The following is a 19,818-nucleotide window of genomic DNA, read 5'->3' as shown; positions in this document are numbered from 1 at the left end:
ATTGAACCCGTGTCCCCTGCATTGGCAGGTGGATTCTTAACCACTGCGCCACCAAGGAAATCCCCCTTGTTTTTTAAAGTTCAGGATTTGGGCTAGAAGATTTTAAAAGACCTTCTGGCTCTAGCAAACTTAGTTTTTACAGTGAGAGGACACTTTAGAATGTATGGTACATTTCATTAAAATTTAGTTTCAAAAACATTTTAGAAAAAATTATAAAAGATATGCCACTGTAATATTTCTAAGAAGTTTTATTTTTTTTTATATACATGGCCAGATGTTTCAGAGTTTTTAAAAAATCATTTGAGACTTTCCAGCTTGAGATTAATGTTCAACCAGTAAACATTTCTGTGTCCTTTCACGCTGACCTTTAAAATATTTTAATGTTTAAATTTCTTTAAATAATATACTTGTTAATACAGAAGTGTATGACATAAAAAGTGAAGGTGCCCTCCTCTTTACCTTTCTTCTTTGGCCCTGTTCCCAGGAGTAACTACAGGTAATAATTTGGGGTTTAACCTTTTATGAAGGTGTGTATGCATATTACATATCATATATACATATGTATGTATAGTCTTTGGGGGTTTTATAGTACTTGTCTAAAAGTTGCGTGAGCAATACGTTTCAGTGTCCTCACTGGGATGTTACAGGTGTTTTATTGTAATGGTCTTTGGTGTTGCTGATTACTAAAGCACACTCAATGTCCTGGGGACAAGCCCTGCTAAAGTAAGGCTTGAATGTAGAAAGATGGAAATGGAATTTCCAGATCACAGTAGTAACAACTATTGAAGAAATTACTCTGTCCACACTGAAGGCACCTAAGACTTTAAATACTCCCTTTACCACCAACTGTGCCACCATGAAAGTTCTTAAACTTAGTGAAGAACAGAATAGATTCAAGTGTTTCAGAAAAATCAGTGGGGAAAACAGTTGAAAATAATACACCTGAAGTGCATACTTACAGTCAAGGCTTAGTCAGAATAGGGCTGTGATTAATAAAACATTGTGAAAAAGATACAGAGGTACAAGGACTGTTTCCTTAAGGAAATTGTATGCTTTTGAGGACAAGGGCCTTGTCTTGGCTTTTATATGTGTGTCTCAGAAGGACATATTTGGGGAAGACATTCTATAAAATAAGTTGAATAGCATAGTACAGACTGAACAAGTGGGTGATTTTGAGCTAGCAAACTTTATGACATCATTATTGCTTATAAACATACATTTCATTAATTTTTGGTTTTAGCAAGAGTTCACCAAAAGCAAAAATGTACATTGGTAAAATCATGATTCTTGAAAAGTCATTGTTAAACACAGAGACTCTTGATTTTTAGGTGTTCACATGCATCTGTAAACTGATAAAAGCAAACCAGGCTTCCTCATCACCAGCTGAGCCCAGTGAGGAGACTAGTAAGAGGGAGGGGGCAGGAGGAAGGGGGCTTTGTTGGAGCAGTATCAGTGTGTCAAAATCTTGGAAATTTTTGCTTTTTTCATTGTTAGATGCTTACAAAATTTGGATTTTGGTAACAAATACATTTGCTGTTGAAATACTGCTTCAAATTTTAACCACAGGAAAAGATTCTGACTATTGTAGATGTTAAAGTTTGGGGTTTTGACATATATAATTTGAAATTGGAGACTCTCCAAAGGAGTAGAGATGATTTGTGACAATTTGAGTTATTTAAATTAATTTAAAAATTCAGCCTGTCGGGCACACTAGCTACATTTCCAGTGCTCGGTGGCCACATATGCTGGGGGCTACCATATCAGACAGTGCCAGTTGTAGAACTTGTCCATCATCGCAGAAAGTTCTGTGGGATGGTGCTTCTCTGGCACATATGATGCTGTAGTTCATGCATTACTATAAAATAAGCAAAAGGATAAGAAGGCCAAAGTAGTTGCAGGGGTTAGACGAAAATAATCAGAGTAATGGGAAATGTTAATTAGGTGAGCAAACTTTTGTTTTCTTCCTTGATCTTTCCCCTTCCTCTGCTTATTTTCAAGTAGAATAGTTGGGAAATGATTGAAAGTAAATTTCCTGCCAAGCAAGGTGAACACATGACCATGCAGCTTTTTTTTTTTAGAGCCGGGACCTTTTCTTTCACTGTTTTGGTTCTTCAAAAACTGCAGATTGCAAGTTATTTTCTCTCTCAGTGCAGTTGGACCTTAATCCTACTCAGAAATCCTTTTTTTTTTTCTTCTCCAGCTGCCATCTAGTTTCATTCATAGTGCTGATGTTTCAAACCCTTTCTTCCAGAACCAAAGCCTTCCGTCCCTCCTTGGCTTCTCTCATTCTTCATGTGGCTTTCAGACTCCGGTGCTCTGTGTTTACTGAACTCCCGTCTCACCCCTTTGCTCGATGACGTTGAGTAAGCAACTTAATCTCTGAGCCTGTAAAAATATTAATTTATTTATTATGGTACAGATATTGCCATATATATACATATGGATTGAATGAGATAATACATTTAAATCGCATAGCACAATACCTGAGCATGTAGTAAGCCAAATAACAATTAGAGATGAGCTCATTTGATGCATTAGTTGACTTTTGCTTTAGAACAAACCATCCTAAAACTCAGTAGCTTAAAGCAACCACCATAATTTAGTTGAAGATTCTGCTGGGCAGTTCTGGTCTTGGCCAGGCTTGGCTGCTCTTTCATGTAGTGCTGGTCTCACTTGGCTGGTTGGCTTGAGGTTGGCTGGTCCCGAGTGGCTCCACTCACATATTGGCTGGTGGGTTGGTTGTCTCTTGGAACAACAGAGATGACCAGACATCACCCAAGCAAGTTCAAACTTCCTTGGAATCCAGAGCCCTCAGCAAGGACCTGTGCTTTTTTTCTATATGTGCCCTACATTCTCATCTACCTTTACTGTTCCTTGAATGTAGTCTTTGCCTTCTGGACCTTGTTTCTTGAAAACAAGAGTCTGTCTTAATCATCTCTGCATTCTGAGTGGACAGCACAAAATAGTTGAATGAATACATAAATACAGTTTTGCCAATGTGGACTATTTCGTTATCTTCACCTACTAATCCCGTAAGTTCACCTTTACGTGCTGCCTACCTCGTGAAGTCCATTTGATCTCTTGAACTTTGGGAAGTTTTGAGGTGGTTTTTGGTATTGACTTATAAGAAATGTCGAATATTAAAATCTTACATTAAAGCATTATAGTTAATCTAACATTCTGTCTTAAATGGAGTCTTCTCTGAGTGCTATAGTGGCATTGAAAAGCTGTAAATAGTTTTTTAATGATGTTCATAAAAACAGGAAAGTTTGGTTTCTTAGTTCTACATACATTTATGGGGCAAACTTGTAATTGTGAATTGGTGAGAAGAAGCCGTATTTGCTCACTCAGTCCACTTACATTTATAATGGTATTGGTCTACAGAAAGGATTGTTTTTTTAGGGCAAGGAAGTTTTTTGTCTTCATTTCTATTTTTAATTTAACAGAGCTCAGGAGAAAAGAAAGATAAAGTTGTTACAAGAGGCAGCACTTGCATATGCTTTTTTTCTTCCTTCGCCCACTCTATTTTATTCTCTAACTTGCTTTTTTGGACCTATTAAATGACTAATGATTAACTATTGCCAGCTTTCCTTTTTCTTAAACTTCGTGTAAGTCACAGTTGAGAGTTTTTGGAGAGTTGAAATACCATGATGCAGTAAATTATGCAGTGTGGTGTGATGGGGAGTGGGGAAGAATTCCCCAGTCCTCTCATCTGGGCCTCAGGAAAACTAAATTCGAGTCCTGGCTCTGACAGTGACTTACTGGTGAATTGGAACAAGTTAATTTCTCTTTGGCTCAGGTAGCTGAGTTTGATAATCTTAAAGGTTTCTCTCCATTTCTGAAATACTGTGCTGTTTCAATTAAGTATAGCTCCTTCTGGAACTTAGTAATAAACATTACAGATGAGCACCACTGTTTAAAATGAAAGAAGTGGATACACTAATTAGATATTCAGTACCTGCAGGGTTAATAACATGTATATAGAAAAGGTACCCTTTGGATTCATTTTTGAAAATAGGTGTTTGTGAGGCAGACACGGTGGAAGGATTAGCAGGATGGAGATGTGCAGAAATTACAGAGGTGAAAGTGGCTGTGAAATGCATCATGAATTCTAGAGCTAAGTTGGTGTGGCTGGAGCGTGCGGTACTTGGGTAGCATTTCCACTGTGTTCCCCTCCCGGTGCAGTTGACTGTACCTCCAGAGCGCATCCACGGTTTTCCTAGTATGTGCCTGCTTCATTAGGACATTTTGTTTTCTCTTTGGGGTTCATTTTGTATGGAAATTCCACAGGAAGCACTTGTTTTCCCCTTCTCTTAGGGACTGTACCACCTCACACCATCCCCATAGGACATACATGCACTGCCCCTCCCTGGTGATGGTGTTAGGGACCAGAAAACTGTGACACTTGTGACAGGATTCCTTTTGGTACAAGTGTGCGAATCTAGGAAGAAAGGTCTTTTTTTTTTTCGTCTGAAATATCTTTCATGTTCATGAGATCTTACCTGTAACTTAAATTGCAGTAGCCACATGAGGCTCGTGGCTACTGTACTGGTTAGTTCACATCTGGATCTTTATCTTCCCTCGTGGTTACAGTCACTCATTACATATACCCTGTTAGCCTGCGGAATGGTCTCCTCGTAAAACAAATTCCTTTCCTGGTCTGCTTCCTGCCTCCCTGGCTCTCACTTGATCTTCCCTTCCAAGCTTCTCTGAAATACTTGGAGGAGAGACTTCCTCCTTAAATTTCTCTGCCTGTGGCCTCTGGGACACCTGCTTCCCTTCCAGCCTTTGCTTCTTAGGCTTCCTCATGGCTTTCTAAACACTCTTGGCCCCTACTTTAATAAGATTGGCCCACCCTTTATTTTTTGGTAGGCCCACCATTCACCATTCTTCATACTCTCTTCTGTACTTGGGGTATAAACAAGTCTCTCTCTGCCTCTGGTGACTTCCCTGCACTTCACATCTGTGCCTCTAAATGTTGGACGTCACCATCACCTGGACCATCTGTCACAATGCTTGACACATCTTACCTGTAAATATATGTTAAATGGTTTTCTGTTAGCTCCTATATAAGCTACAAATTTGTATCATTTCCAAGTTCAGTGTAGTTTACGTGCCTCTCTTCCTCCAATGCATATTTAAAGTTCTGTTCTTTTATGGTTTTAAGAAATTCATGTGTTCACACATTTAAGTGTTTCTTTAGGATAACAGAGATATAACAATATAACCAAGATATACAGGAAAGGCAGAGTCTCATGGACTTTGAAGGATACAAAAAAAGACTTTTAAAGGAGTGCCGTGGGGTGATGTTATGATAGAGCAAATGAAAGAGCTTGGGAGGCCCAGCAGCAGGACCCCAGGCTAGGCCTGTTATGGGAGCCCTCAGAAGTGATGTTTAAGCTGAGAGGTGGAGGAGTGTGTAGGAGTAGCTGGGCACAAAAAAAAAAAAAAAGAGGATAAAAAGGAGCATTAGGATTCATTGCATTTGAATGGAATTAATATTCCATTTGAGTTAAGGGAGAATTAATTTTAAGTATGGAGAGCATGCAAATAACTCCAAACCTAGGAGATGGTCAGGTTTGCTTTTTGTCTTTATATTGAATTGATAATACGGATGTAAGTCCATCCTTTTTAGCAATCTGGTGTGCTATAAGGAAACTGTAAAGTGAGGAATTGTATTTGCTAATGGGTATTTATTTATTTGCTACAGATACTTATTTGCTAACAGATATCCCTGCAATGAATGATTATGTTCTACAGAGCAGAACCCTATCTTGCTGTGAACATGCCAAGCTGTGGCCTTTTGTGCTGTTACCATTAACAGCAAGTTTTTGATGGGTACATGAGGACAATTAGATGGGACTAATCACAGCAATTTCCTGTCATTCTTGAACTGCTTAAAACGACAGTCAGAAAGGGTGGTAAACTTTTGACAGGAAAAAAAAAAGGGATTAACTTTAAAAGGTTTTCGACTAATGAAAATCAAGCTTGTGCCACAGTAAGCCACATTTTCACACCATTAAGCACTGTGAAGCATTTTCCTTGAACCTCTTTTAATCTATAAGTATGGTTTTGGAAAAACCCCAGATTCTAGCTTACAATATAGTCTTCTGTTGTCCTTATTACAAAGAGAGTGTTGCTTCATTGAATTGTGGGGAAGATAATGTTGATGTAGATTCTTAGTGACTATTTAAGAAAAGAAAAACTTTGAATTAAATGAAAACATAAGTCTTTCATGTCCAAATTTAGGGAAACATTTTGAATAGCCTTTAATTGGTAGTTCTGTGAAATTAGTTAGGCTAATCAATTAGTTAGAAAATCAATTAGAATGATAAAATCTGTTCTTAAATATGAGTTATTTGAGGTATTTCTCTGTGGAAAACCACAGAAAGCTGGGCAGGAGAAGGATTAGTCCTAGCGGTGATTTGCCACATAAAGGCCTCAGAATCACTCAGTTTGCACCTGTCCGTTATCAACACAGGTTGCAGAGGTTATATTAGTGGTTGGGGGAATTTTTTTTTTTATTTCTGTGAAGTACAAGAATATATTTCATCAGTTTTAATGGCCTTCTAGGTTCCAACATATGTTGGCAGTTTAGCAGTTGTTGAAGCTCTAGAGAGAGATTTAAACTATAGCTATTCTAGTTTGATAGAAAAATCAAAGAAATAAAGAATATGGGGTTTCTTTGAGGATCATTTCTTCCTTTTGGGGGAAATTAAATGATTGTCATTTGAGCAGCATTACCTGGAAAATCACAACACTTTTTATAACACTTCTTTATTTTTGAGGGTAGACGGCCCAAAGGTAATAAATCATAGTCAACATTATATTTTCCAGTGGTCCTTTTTAATACAGTTACAGAAGTTTTTTCTGAAAATTCTTAATCATCTCTGCAGCAGTCACAGCAGATACAGATGAGGTTGAAATCTTGGATAACTTCATCCCACTTTTTAAAAATCTTTTCTGACAAAATGTATGTTGAAACTACTAAACAAAATTTTTAAATGTAACTGATTTGAGTTTTTCCGCTTTCTTAATACTTCTGTCATTTATCTAATGTTTTTAAGAACCATTAAAATGAGAAAGTATAAACTATGTTGTTTGTAAATAAAATAATTAACCGTACCTGGATTAATAATTTTTTCCTCTTCAGAATAAGTTAGGCATTTGCTCAAACTTCTACACTCAGTGTGTGGTTTCAGTTACAGTAGTTTGTAATTACCTTTATTTTGTGAGGATTCATGAACTGCTATTATTTTATAGGTCTCATCACAACTACATCAAGGAAACTAGACCGCGAGCAGCAAGGTGAACACATATTAGAAGTAAGCATTTCTTAATTTTTAATAATTTTTAAAATATCGTAATCATAAATATGGGAAAGAGCAATCTTACTCATATTATCTAGTAATTCAGAGCTGCTGCTATTTTGTTGTATCACCTTATGGTCATTAATAAAAAGGAAAATAAAGAAAATATTGTGAATATAGTTCAGGTCTGCTTTAAACCCCTGTCAATCCCCAGAAGATAAACAGATCCCAAAATATCCAGAGCAGCAGGTTACGAACAGTGGCATCCTACTGCAGTCCCCTCACCCTGGTTAGAACCGCACTACACACCTGTTAATTGTCCGCCTCACTCCGGAGCCCTCTCTTCTCAATGAATATCAAAGGCTGGATGGGAGCAGGTATAAGATACTTAGGACTTGGAAGATGATATTAAGATATTGATAGGAAATGAGATTAGTTTACATATCGTGTATGTTTTTCTGTAGTCCTTTTGTCGTAATTTATTTGAGGACCAGTGTTGGCATTGATTTGACTGTCTTAAAGAAGAGAGTTTTTTTAGTAACGTGTTAAAAGCTGTGTCACCGGGCTGCTAGTTATGGAACCCAAACTTAGGAACGATTTGATGAATGCTACAAAGCATAGTACTTGGTTGTATTTCTCTTTAATTTTTCTTTTTTCCTAAAGATCACATGAAAACTGATCAAAAGGAAATGTTTTGAGAGGTTAAAATTAAAATAGTAATTATAATTTTGTTTCATTTTGAGAGTTTGGGAAGGCAAATCATGTGCTTTAATTAAAGCAGCTACTTTACTTAAGTACTCTTGACAAGTACCATGAAGATACATTTATTCCCACTTTTATAAACAACAGAATTTGCACCTGCCAAGCTTCAAAAAGAACATAGTTCCACAGAAAATTTCAGTCTACTTTAATATTTTTAGCATTTCATTAATTCACTTGGGATGACGTGGTGAGGGGAGTAACTACGGTCATCCCTTTTAATGTGCACACTCAACTGAAAATGAACATTGGATCTGAGGGTGAAATGGTTTCTTATGCATTCAGAAGCATTCACCAGCGTAACCCTCAAGAATCTCAGATCTTCATTCCTAAAATGAATACATGAATAATCTACTTAGAATAAAAATTACTTTACATTTCTTTTACTGAAAATCTCATTTAATAAGTTGGTCTTAAATTTAAATGTTTATGTTCACCCTACCAAACATGGAAATCTTCTGTACAGGAAAAGAGAGAGCCAGGCAAAATAAAATGATGATTGCTAGTATTAAAAGGCCTGCTGCTTAGCATGTATTTTAATCGGATGATTTAATTTATTTTATTGATGAAGCTTAAAAATGACAGTTTTTAAATGCAGTATGTGAAGATTTTATTTTTAAGCATGTACAAGAGGACTCTAAATATTTAAAAACAAAATCTTCATGTATCTCTTCCTTCGCTTAAAAATACTGAGTTTTTGAGAGCTTAACGTTTACAGTTAGGGCGTGTGAGGAAGAGGGGTGATGGTAGGCTTAATTTGTTATTCCTTCTAGATAGCGTATTATTGTTTGCCTAGAGGAATCCCCGCCCCCCACCACCACCCCTCCCCGGCCACCAGTCCCTTTGTGAAAATGGAGAAGTTGCCCTGCCCCCTCACAGGGCTGTGGGCAGAGTGAGGAATCGGTACATGTCCATAGTGCTGTGTGAATTGCAGAGGTTTATAGAAAAGGTGATTGTCATCAGGAAGAAGACATTCACTTTTTATACAGTATATTTTAAAAACATTTCTCGATGTTATCTTTAAAAAAAAAAACCAGGTTACAGTGACAGACAATGGTAGTCCCCCCAAGTCAACCATTGCAAGAGTAATTGTGAAGATCCTTGACGAAAATGACAACAAGCCTCAGTTCCTGCAGAAGTTCTACAAAATCAGACTCCCAGAGCGGGAAAAACCAGAACGAGAAAGAAACACCAAGCGCGAGCCTTTATATCGTGTTATAGCTACAGACAAAGATGAAGGTCCCAATGCAGAAATCTCCTATAGCATCGAAGAGGGAAATGAACATGGCAAATTTTTTATTGAGCCAAAAACTGGAGTGGTTTTGTCCAAGAAGTTTTCTGGAGCTGGAGAATATGATATTCTTTCAGTGAGTGAAGATCTAGTCTTTGAATTTCTTACATAATTTGACTGTTAATCTAGTCTTATGTCTCTTCTCTCATAATTTTCTCTCTATTCAGTAAAATGGCCTCAGTGCTGTACCTAACAACGGGAAGTATGGGTTTGCTTGTCCCTTTTTTAGTTGTCATTCTCATTATCTATGTTGAGTATGGCATAAAAAGGTTGCTCTTTTTATCAGGCATTAAACACATGGAATATACAGCACAGATATTAAATGTTTGAAATTGGTTCAGTTTCAGACCAAACCAATCAATGCTTCAGTTACGGGATGCAACTTTTCATTTGCTGTTTTTATCCCCTCTGCCCATAGATTAAGGCAGTTGATAATGGTCGCCCCCAAAAGTCATCAACCACTCGACTCCATATTGAATGGATCTCCAAACCCAAACCGTCCCCGGAGCCAATTGCATTTGAAGAATCATTTTTTACCTTTACTGTAATGGAAAGCGATCCAGTTGCTCACATGATTGGAGTAATATCTGTTGAGCCTCCAGGCATACCTCTTTGGTTTGACATCATTGGTAAGCTTCATGACAGTTTTCATCATCCTTGTATAGATCACACTGAAGGGAACCCGCCTCTGGTTTTCTGATTTGGGGGCACATCTCAGAATTTAAAATTGGGAGTAAGACCTATAAGTGGAGAATTTGTTTTAAACTGCAGTATTTTGCTTGCAAAATTTTTCACTGTATCCAACATATATTAAACTTGTTTAAAATAGGTGCTCTGTATGTACCTTATTAATATAAAAATAAAGTTTTTAAAAGTGCACCAAAGAGATACAGAGAAATCTGAATGTTTGGTCCAAAAGCACAGCTTCTTAATTTTTCCTATTGGTACATAACATATAGCACATAACTATTTTTAGTGATTATGATTTGAATGTTTAAAATAACTATGCCTACGTGATTGTTGCATGTCAGTATTTTATAGGGAATATGCTTAAAATTTTTAATTTATAAGTTATAAAGGATAGTGTCAACTGTGGCTTTTTAAGTTTGATTTACCTCGTTTTCAGTAGAAAGCAGGCTTCAGTAGATTAAATCACCCTGTGATAAAAAATTATATGCCTAAGCCAATTCTTTTTTTTCTGTCGTTGAATTTAGCTAGATATAGAATGTAATACAACATACTTAAAACAATTTCGCATTAGACTTTGGCATCTTAGTTTTTTAATTCTCATTTCTTCACAGTATTTTAATTACAAGGATATTTAAAATCAAAAGTACGTGTTCGGGTTATCTTTGGTTGGAACCCAATATCCCTTTTCCCTCTTCAAGCTGGAGCCCTCCTGCCCCACTTGCTGTCTCAGCGGGTTGAAGCCGCAGGGACTACAGGGCGCAGGGGTTTGGGCTCTACCCCTTGAACTTTGTAGACAGCTGGGCTGTTTTCCCTACTTTGGTCTTTGTATAAAATTGTTTATGTTATAAACACCTATGAAACCATTACAGTTTAGTTTTAAATGAACAAAAAAGATTCTTTTCATAGTTAACTGCAGTCAGAATAGTTTGCTTGCTGTCCGGTAACTCCTATCGCATTTCCAGATGGGCAGACTGTGGCTGCACAGCATCTAACCTCACGTGTAAACTGACTGCCTTTGGAACCACTTTGATTGATTGCTCTCCTTGTTCTGTGCTTGCCTTCCATGCTTGCTTCTTTTTGGCTGTGCCAGGAGACACATTTGCTAGAGAAGTGTTTTACATCTTTCAGATGACTTGTGACCTGAACTGTACAGCAGAAGGTATCTGCTGAGATCACATAATTTGCCTCAGATTATGAGATCTAAAGAAAAGCATCCAGTTTTCAAACTTTTTTCTTTCCAGTGACCATCTTTCATTGCTTTTTCTTTTCATAGTGGGCCCATGGTCGCCTGTTCCAATTGCAAACATTCTGACTTTCCATACATCCCTAGATCCTTATTTTTACATTTAACTGAAGACTGTTTTGTGTGTGTGCTGTTTTGCTTTTTGGTTGGATTTAGTAATAGAACTTCATCATGACGTTTAGACTTTATTTTCATTCCATTCTATTTCATTGATATAAGTGTCTCAAGTTCAGTGGCTTTGAAGAGAGTTTATCTGGAATATGATGGGGAATGCATTTGGATAATGTTAGTAGCACAGAAACCTTTTTTCATTAAATTTTGTGTACGACAGCAATGGGAAAAATTTTCAAATAGTGAAAATTCTCAAATAGTAAGAGTCCGGACTAACCAATGATAACTACCACAATTTTTTTTTTCCAGAATTAACATTTGTTTTTAATAGTTATTTCATTAAGCAATATGCTCAAATTGTCACAAAGTTTTTTTTTAGTAAATTTTTAAATGGCCAACTTTTTGGTTACTAAATGATATGAAATGTAGCTACTGAGATATAAGTTAAAGAGGTATTCAGAACCCTTGAAAAAACAAACAAAGTAATTCATTGGTAGTATTAGAAACGTTTTTGTTGTTGTTTTCAGAGTTGCTTTCTTGCTTCCTCTCATTTAGTAGCTTCCTTGGCAGTTATGGCTCAGCTTTTTTTTTTTCTAGTAAGCCAGCATTGTCTTTCCAGTTGGTCCTTCTTTTCTGGTCTTTCAAAATGAAAGCTCTTTGGAATCACTTTGACCAATATATCAGAAATTTTTCTTTCTTTCTTCCTTTTTTTTTTTAAACTGCCATTAAAAATTAGAAGGCCACAAAATAAATGTCAAATTTTCATCCTGTGACCTGTTTTTACTTTAATGTTTGTCCTAACTTAAACTAGGTGGCAACTATGATAGTCACTTTGATGTGGACAAGGGCACTGGAACCATCATTATTGCCAAACCTCTTGATGCAGAACAAAGATCAAACTACAATCTCACAGTCGAGGCTACAGATGGAACCACCACTATACTGACTCAGGTAGGCAAATTGCTGATGATAGTGTTCTGATCTAAGTGTCTACAGGCAATATGAACAATTGATTCTGCCCTCTGAGGTTCTCAAATCAGAAGTTACTATTTTGATATAGTTTATGCACATGTACACAGCAAGGATTTTTATTTAGGGAATGAAATATCACTGCAAATCCTGTTTTAGGTTTTGAATGTAATTAACCAGTTTTGAAAACTTTGAAAGAAGACTTTAAAAAAAACACATTATGCCATCAAAATCTTGTATTTTTACGCTCATTTTGAATTGTACTAGTATAAAGTATATCACTGTCAAGGATGACTTGTCCAAGTCATTTGCATTAAAACTGGTTAAAGTGATTAATTATCTTTTAAAACACTTTTTTTGGGTTTTTCCCCCCCTTGACTACCTTAGGCTGTGTAAAATAACTGATAAAACTGTTCTATTCCTTTAAACATCTTTATTTCTATCTGATGATTACGACATTGTCCGATTACTGGCATTTCAAATTGAAATGTCAGAACCCTATAAATTACATTTAAGTTCTGTTCTTTCTTATCAGTTTCTCTGATTCACAGTGGGGGCTGTTTGAGAATTTGTTAAATACTTTCTGTGTGCCAGGTATTGTTCTAGAACCTGAGTAGAGTAGGAAACAAAATCCTGCCCTCTTGGAGTCTACATCACAATGGTAAAGCCAAAGCCTCGTGTTTAATGTGCTGTGTGTGAAAAGTGAAAGGAAGAAATTAAATGTTAGAGGGTAAAATGCTTCTGAATTCCAATTTCCTATCGTTAGATTATACTATTTTAAATCTTAAGACAGATCATTTACTAAATCATTTAGTTGCATTGAAGAATAAAAATTAGTCTGTGATGTCTTTTCAATTAATAAATGAATAGATAATTTAAAGTCAGTTGTGAAATGACCTTATTTCTTTGTCCAAATGCTTGTGATTTTTAATGTATTTAAAATTGATAATATGAATCATGCTTTGGGGTCATTTTGAGGTTGTCATGTAAAAGTGCCAGCACAGTATTAAAATTTCAGTCTTGTCAGTAACTGTTCTCATTGTAGAAACTAGACTTTAGAGCATGAAAATGAGAAGAAAAGCATCAAGAATTGTAATAAATTGAACAGGGTAATTCTGAAAGGTTAAAGAGTGTAACTGTATGTAGATCAGTTCAAGTAATTGACTAACCAGAATTCTAGCAAAGGAAACTTAATAACCAGTAGAAATGACCCTCTGTGCCAAGCCTTCTCATTACTAAAGATGATATATCTACCTGTAGCATTTATCACTTACTACATAACTCACAGTAATTGTAGTTTTCATTAGTGTAGTTAAGAGCTTAGTATGAAATACGGTGACTAAAATTCCCATAAAACCCAGTAAATATATTCACTCAGGGACACAGAATTTCTTCAATTTCAATGCTTCGGGTATACTTCTGTAACTTATTTTGAGTCATTTTCAGAGGGTCTTGATAATATCCTAGTGAATTGCTGGCAGGGAGAGGTAGAATATCAGAGAGCGGTCCAGATCCCAGGCTGACCTGTCCAGGTGTGGGTCATTAGGGAACAATGACCAGTAATTAGGTTTTGATTCCCAGCCTGGGGCTGAGAACAGGGAGATAGGAATCTGAGTGGGAGGAGAGCAGCAAATACCAGCTGAAGAGGAACCCAGAGATCAGAACCCAGCTGACAAGGCCCTGGAACACAGCAGGTAGATTCCTGTCTGTAGGTGAAACTCAGGAACCAACGGAACAGGTTTTTCCGTATCACGGTCAGTAGCAGCAGGTGTCAGATCTGAGGTTTGGAGAGTGTTTTCCGTTAAGCCAGAGAGCATCCTCGCAGAGGTGAGTGGCAGAGGATCGTGATGTTACTGCCAGTGCTCTGTTGAAGCAGCTTTCCTCGCTTTGTTGTCCTGCTGTTTCCGCTCAGGATGTTGCCCAGTATTAAATCACGTCACTTTGCTTTATCTGCTATCTCAAGGTAACTTACCAAATCCAGTTCACATTTTTTCCCTTTCTTTGAAACAGCTGTGCTTTCCTGTTTTCTTTCAGTTTCTCTGGAATATCAGCATTGCATACTCTGGAGCAGGCCATTTGGTTTGAATTGGGGCTCTGCCTCTTACTCCTATGCATGGGCAGGTGGCTATGACCCTCTGTGCTTCCATTTCTCCTCTGGAAAATGGGCACAACGACTTTGCCCTCATAGGACAAAGTGAGACGACACTTGGGTGCTGGCCCCTCAAGCCCTCAGGCCTGTCCCCAGTGAGCGCTCCCTGTGTGTTCCCTGTTGCACATCAGCACTGGTTTAGGCTCCTGTCCCCCTGCTTGGCACTGAGTCACCTTCCTGTCTCCATTCAGTGTCTCTGCGATTCATCCTGCACTGCCTGCCACCAGCACAGTCTTCCTAACTGGGAGGAGGACGGAAGGTGATTTGCTCCCATCAAACAGTTCAGAGCACATAGGCCACACAGTTCTCAGCCTCTGCTCGGGAGCCAGGCTCTGCTCTTGGACCCCACCTTCTCCCTGTTCCTTTTCTTTGTCACCCCTGGTTCAGGGTCCTCCTCTGAGGTGTCTAAGAGACAGGATGTTCCATTCCACCCTCACCTTCACATCTTTGACTGAGCTTTTCCTCCTACCCCAGTATACTTTCATCTGCCAACCTAAAACCTGTGCAAGCAGAGCTTGTCTCCTCCTCGAAAGCTTCCTGAATGGCCTGCACCATCTGTGGACTCCTGAAAACTTCCTTGATAACATAGGAAACCTGTATGTACAAGGCATTGGCCAGTGAGGTTGAAAGCTTCAGGGGGCAGGGGTGCTCCATATTTCCTTTACACCCTCCTTAAATGCAGCAAGTGCTGAGCATGGGCGTGCCAGGGAAATATGTGTCAGTTGAACTGCTTTATCAAAGAGGGTTGTTCTTACTTCAGCTGTTCATATTTAGGTGGGATCAGTTGATCTTGGAGCAGGATTAAACTGTGTTTGCCCAACACACCTTCCATGAGAAAATAAATTTTAAATTTGTAGTGGAGGGACTTTCCTGGTGGCACAGTACTTGGGAGTCCACCTGCCAACGCAGGGGACATGTGTTCGAGCCCTGGTCTAGGAAGATCCCACATGCTGCGGAGCAACTGAGCCTGTGCGCCACAACTGCTAAGCCCATGTGCCACAACTGCTGAAGCCCGCACGCCTAGAGCCTGTACTCCGCAGCAGGGAAGGCCGCTGCAATGAGAAGCCCACGCACCGCAACGGAGACCCAACGCAGCCAAAAATTAAAAAAAAAAAAAAAAATGTGTAGTGGAAATGAATATGTAGTGATTTAATTTATAGAAATTATCTTTACAGCCTTCGCTTCTGGATCATCATTGACCTTTCAAAGTGAGGCATCTGTAGTTTAAATGTTTACATAACTTTCACATAAACCCTTTCTGTGGTTTGGTGGATACATTTAGTGTTCATATAGTTTAATGTTACAGATCCACCGCTGAGGTCTCAGTATTCTAGGAGAACGGTGGTATTGTCTTCATGGAAAGGCCTCTAGTCCATGTTCTTGGCCCCGTGTGGTTAACACCCCGCCCTCCCCCATGCGGTACTAGGACTTTGGCCTCCTGTGCCATTCGGACAAGTGAGGTTTGTTCCATATGAGCTAGTGAAACTCATGTTTCTTGTTTATAACTGTGACCATCTTTTACAATCGTAGTGATTTCCACTATGCCTTATCCACATGTGTCTTTTCAATCTGAAAATTAATCTTCTTACTGTCAAGGTAAATTTTTTTTTTTAATTTAGCTTGGGACTGAGTTTTTAAACATCTCCTTTTTTTTTCCTTTAAGGTTTTTATTTAATATTTATTTTATGACCTACTTAAGAGAATTCTCTCTCTTGAGTATATTTAAATTGCTTTTAAGAAATAAATGTATTCACTATCTGTGTAGTTTTGTGATCACAAAAATATAAGGATTTTAAAGCACATTTCTCATTTTCCTTTTTATTCATAATATTGGTAGGGATTTGGAATCTCAAACATTAGAACAAGAACTTCAGATACTGTGACCATTAAGTAGCACACTCACCTCAGTAGCTTTGTAGTTACAGGTGCAAATCTGATATAGGAAATCAGTCTTCTGTGAATCCTGGTCAAGTAAATTCTTTATCTTTACATGAGCAATCTAGAAATTTCTGTGGAGACCTAAGAGAAATTAAGCCTGCATTTCAGAAAGAAATGTGTGTTACATTTGTGTGTGTGTTACATTTTTCTCTCAAAAATTAGTCTCAGGAATTTAGAAACGTTTTTATTATCTTACTCATATTCATATAGGTAATATGTCAATGAAAAATTTGAAAGATGTTTTTTATTCTGGATTTTGGTTGCTTTTATTCCTCATGTTTGAATTTCATTTTGCTCAAAAATTAGGGTTTTTTTTTTTTTCAGTGTGCATTTGATTTTTTTCCCCTGATTCTTTAAATACTAAAACATCATGATTAGGAATATTATTGTTATGTGAGTAATTTTGTCATCACAGGTATTCATCAAAGTAATAGACACAAATGACCATCGTCCTCAGTTTTCTACATCAAAATATGAAGTTGTTATTCCTGAAGACACAGTGCCAGAAACAGAAATTTTGCAAATCAGTGCTGTGGATAAAGATGAAAAAAACAAACTAATCTATACTCTGCAGAGCAGTATCGATCCATTGAGTCTCAAGAAATTTCGCCTTGATCCTGCAACTGGCTCTCTCTATACAGCAGAAAAACTTGATCATGAAGCCATTCAGCAGCATGTTCTCACAGTCATGGTAGGGCTTTCTGCTCATTCTTCTGACACACTGTTTGGTTCCTGCAGGGTTCCGTGTGATTGAGAGTGATCTTTAATCAATTTTAAGGAAAGCTTTAACAGGATCAATAATATGCTGATTCTTTTAGGTACGAGATCAAGATGTCCCTGTAAAGCGCAACTTTGCAAGGATTGTTGTTAATGTCAGCGACACCAATGACCACGCCCCCTGGTTCACGAGCTCCTCCTACAAAGGGCGGGTTTATGAATCAGCAGCTGTCGGCTCAGTTGTGTTGCAGGTTACAGCTCTGGACAAGGACAAAGGGAAAAATGCTGAAGTGCTGTACTCTATCGAATCAGGTATTTTTGGAGCACTGCTTTTATAACTGCTTTTTTTTATAACTGCTTTTTTTTTATATAGGTTTATAACTTTGCACTTGTTAGAAAGTATGTTTTTTCTTTTCTAAAATTAGTTCTAGATGTTGAAACATTTCTTGTGTATCAAAACGCTTAAATTGATAGCTACCATTTTACATGTTAGGAGAAAGAAAAAAAAATTAACTTTTAATTCATTGGAAAGCAAAGCTAGAGAGTCCTAACTATGTTTGGGTAATGTTCTTGGAGATTTATAATATTAGCATAATTCAAGGCTCTGAGAAGTCCTGCAGTAAAGAAAACTTTATTTGACCAGTTCAGGATTTCCAAAATGGTTTTAACCACACAGTCGTTTTCCTCCATAAACTATGAAGTACTCTTAGGGTAAGGCTAGCCTAGTGATTTAACATTTTTCTTTTAGTCAGAGCATATCTTCTCTTGGGCAGAGCAGGAAACTCTGTGACAGAGTGCCAACTCATCCAGTTCTAATTGAGTCACGTCTCATAAAGGGTGTCCTTGCCTCTCCTACCCCTTCCAGACTTTGCTTTTCTGCCACTTTCACCCCCATGCATCTTTCACAGTTGCATTTCGTTCATGGAATTGGGTTGGTACAGTAGGTCCCAGGGTTGGGATGAGGGCTTGAAGAAATGTTGAAAAGGCTAAGGGGCTTGCTGGAGTTGGGCGGGAGACAGCAAAGCAGGGAGACCAGCTGGAACTGTGGGCCTGGACAGCTCTGGGTGTGATAGGGCAAGAGGTCCAGAGCCTTGCTGGTGATTCCAAGAAGGAGGATCACCAGGAAACGGTGGTGACAAAGTGAAATGTTGTTCTGTGTTCTGTTTGATGCTGCTATTCACTCATTCATTTCTTTATTGCGTGGACTCTCATTTTATATGCCAGGTGCCCTGCTAGGAGCATTTGTACTTGTGCTTGATAGGTAGGGGTTACCATCGGTCCACAAATGTATGTGCTTGCAAAAGAATTCTGCCCCTGATTGAAACAGGGATCTGCTTTAGAGCATGTGATTTATTCAGTCAGAAATCATCTAGCTTTGGGACTTGCCTGACTCGTGCCAAATACTATGAGTAAGTGATTAAATATCAAGCAGGCACTTCCATTTTTCCATCTTTCTCAGCGCCATTGTTAGTACAAAGGTTAGACTCTTTCAGTCTTTCTCTATAGTGATTTTAGAATATTGAGATCATCCACTTAACTTTTTCTTTGTAAGTCCATACCTCTGCATATTTAGAAATTATGTATCTTTTCTAGGCATTAGAATTGATAGAGGTACAATTTACTAAAGATCATATAATCCAAAGCTGAGCAAATGGAGAGTACTTCTTTGCTTTATCAATGTGTTTTATGTGGTTAAACGATTTTCATCTTAATATATTTGAAGTTTCATTTATTTCCCTGAAAATGACCAAGCTTAAGCCATCCCTCACAAATAAGACCTCATATACTGCCCGAGGTTGCAGTGTTAAAATGTGTTATAGTGTAGTTAGTGCCCTGAATAAAAATGATTTTTCCACTGGTTCAGAAATTGAACCATTAAAAAAGCACATTCCATTTGTACGTGCCTGAGCACTTCAATAAAATAGTTTTCCCCCCCTGAGACAAACTTACTGGGTTTGTGTAGGAGAAAATGTTAAACTTTCCCTTAGCTTTCACATAGTTTTCAGCAATTGGGCGTTCAAAATATGATTGTTGGTGCCTGACTGAAGGCATGCACATTCTTTAAATGCTTATAATGACTGATGGGATTAGTAATTCGGTATTCCAAGAATGGGACTGTATCTCCACTCAAAGAATAGATAAGACCAAGGGCCTATTCTGATATAAACTCTGGGCTTCAAAGAAGATAATTGGATAGATTTGGTAATGTAAAAATCATGCTATACAGGTTACTTTATAGGAAACAACTACCATTAAAATGCAGTAGAATTGTATGTGTGTAAATCTGTTGAATAGTAGGAACTATAAAATGGTCACACAGCCTTCATTCAACAGTGTATTCATATTCACCTGCTTCTGACTTGTGTCAGATTGCATTTAATAAAGTTCAAAAGAGTAGTTACAAATTCAGGCTATAACACTGCATGATTAATTAGCAGCAATTTATGGAGCAAAAGGTTTGGTCTAATGAGGAGTGTTTAGGGAAAAAAGGAAGTAATTAAAGAGTATTTTCAGTAATAATTGAGTTAGGTGTTAAAAGACACATCGGTGCCATACTCTGGGCTGTAGTGTTTTATTTATTTTTTTTAAAGTAGATGATTGTTGGGCTTCCCTGGTGGCGCAGTGCTTGAGAGTCCGCCTG

At 37.8% G+C, this 19,818-nt stretch overlaps 1 protein-coding gene across 1 annotated transcript in view; it reads left to right on the top strand.

Moving 5' to 3' along the window:
* Positions 1 to 19,818, top strand: part of FAT1 (FAT atypical cadherin 1) — a 123,811-nt gene that overhangs the window by 69,554 nt on the left and 34,439 nt on the right. Inside the window, exons 4-9 of the mRNA XM_007466552.1 lie at positions 7,264 to 7,325; positions 9,107 to 9,436; positions 9,779 to 9,989; positions 12,216 to 12,355; positions 16,876 to 17,151; positions 17,279 to 17,489. Of these exons, the coding sequence (XP_007466614.1) occupies positions 7,264 to 7,325; positions 9,107 to 9,436; positions 9,779 to 9,989; positions 12,216 to 12,355; positions 16,876 to 17,151; positions 17,279 to 17,489 (1,230 nt within the window). The remainder of the gene's footprint in view (positions 1 to 7,263; positions 7,326 to 9,106; positions 9,437 to 9,778; positions 9,990 to 12,215; positions 12,356 to 16,875; positions 17,152 to 17,278; positions 17,490 to 19,818) is intronic.

Source organism: Lipotes vexillifer, unplaced genomic scaffold, assembly GCF_000442215.2.
Source record: "Lipotes vexillifer unplaced genomic scaffold, Lipotes_vexillifer_v1.1 scaffold951, whole genome shotgun sequence".
NCBI lineage: Eukaryota > Metazoa > Chordata > Mammalia > Artiodactyla > Lipotidae > Lipotes > Lipotes vexillifer.
The sequence above is the reverse complement of the archived record's forward strand: the minus strand, read 5'-3'. Positions and strand labels throughout refer to the sequence as shown.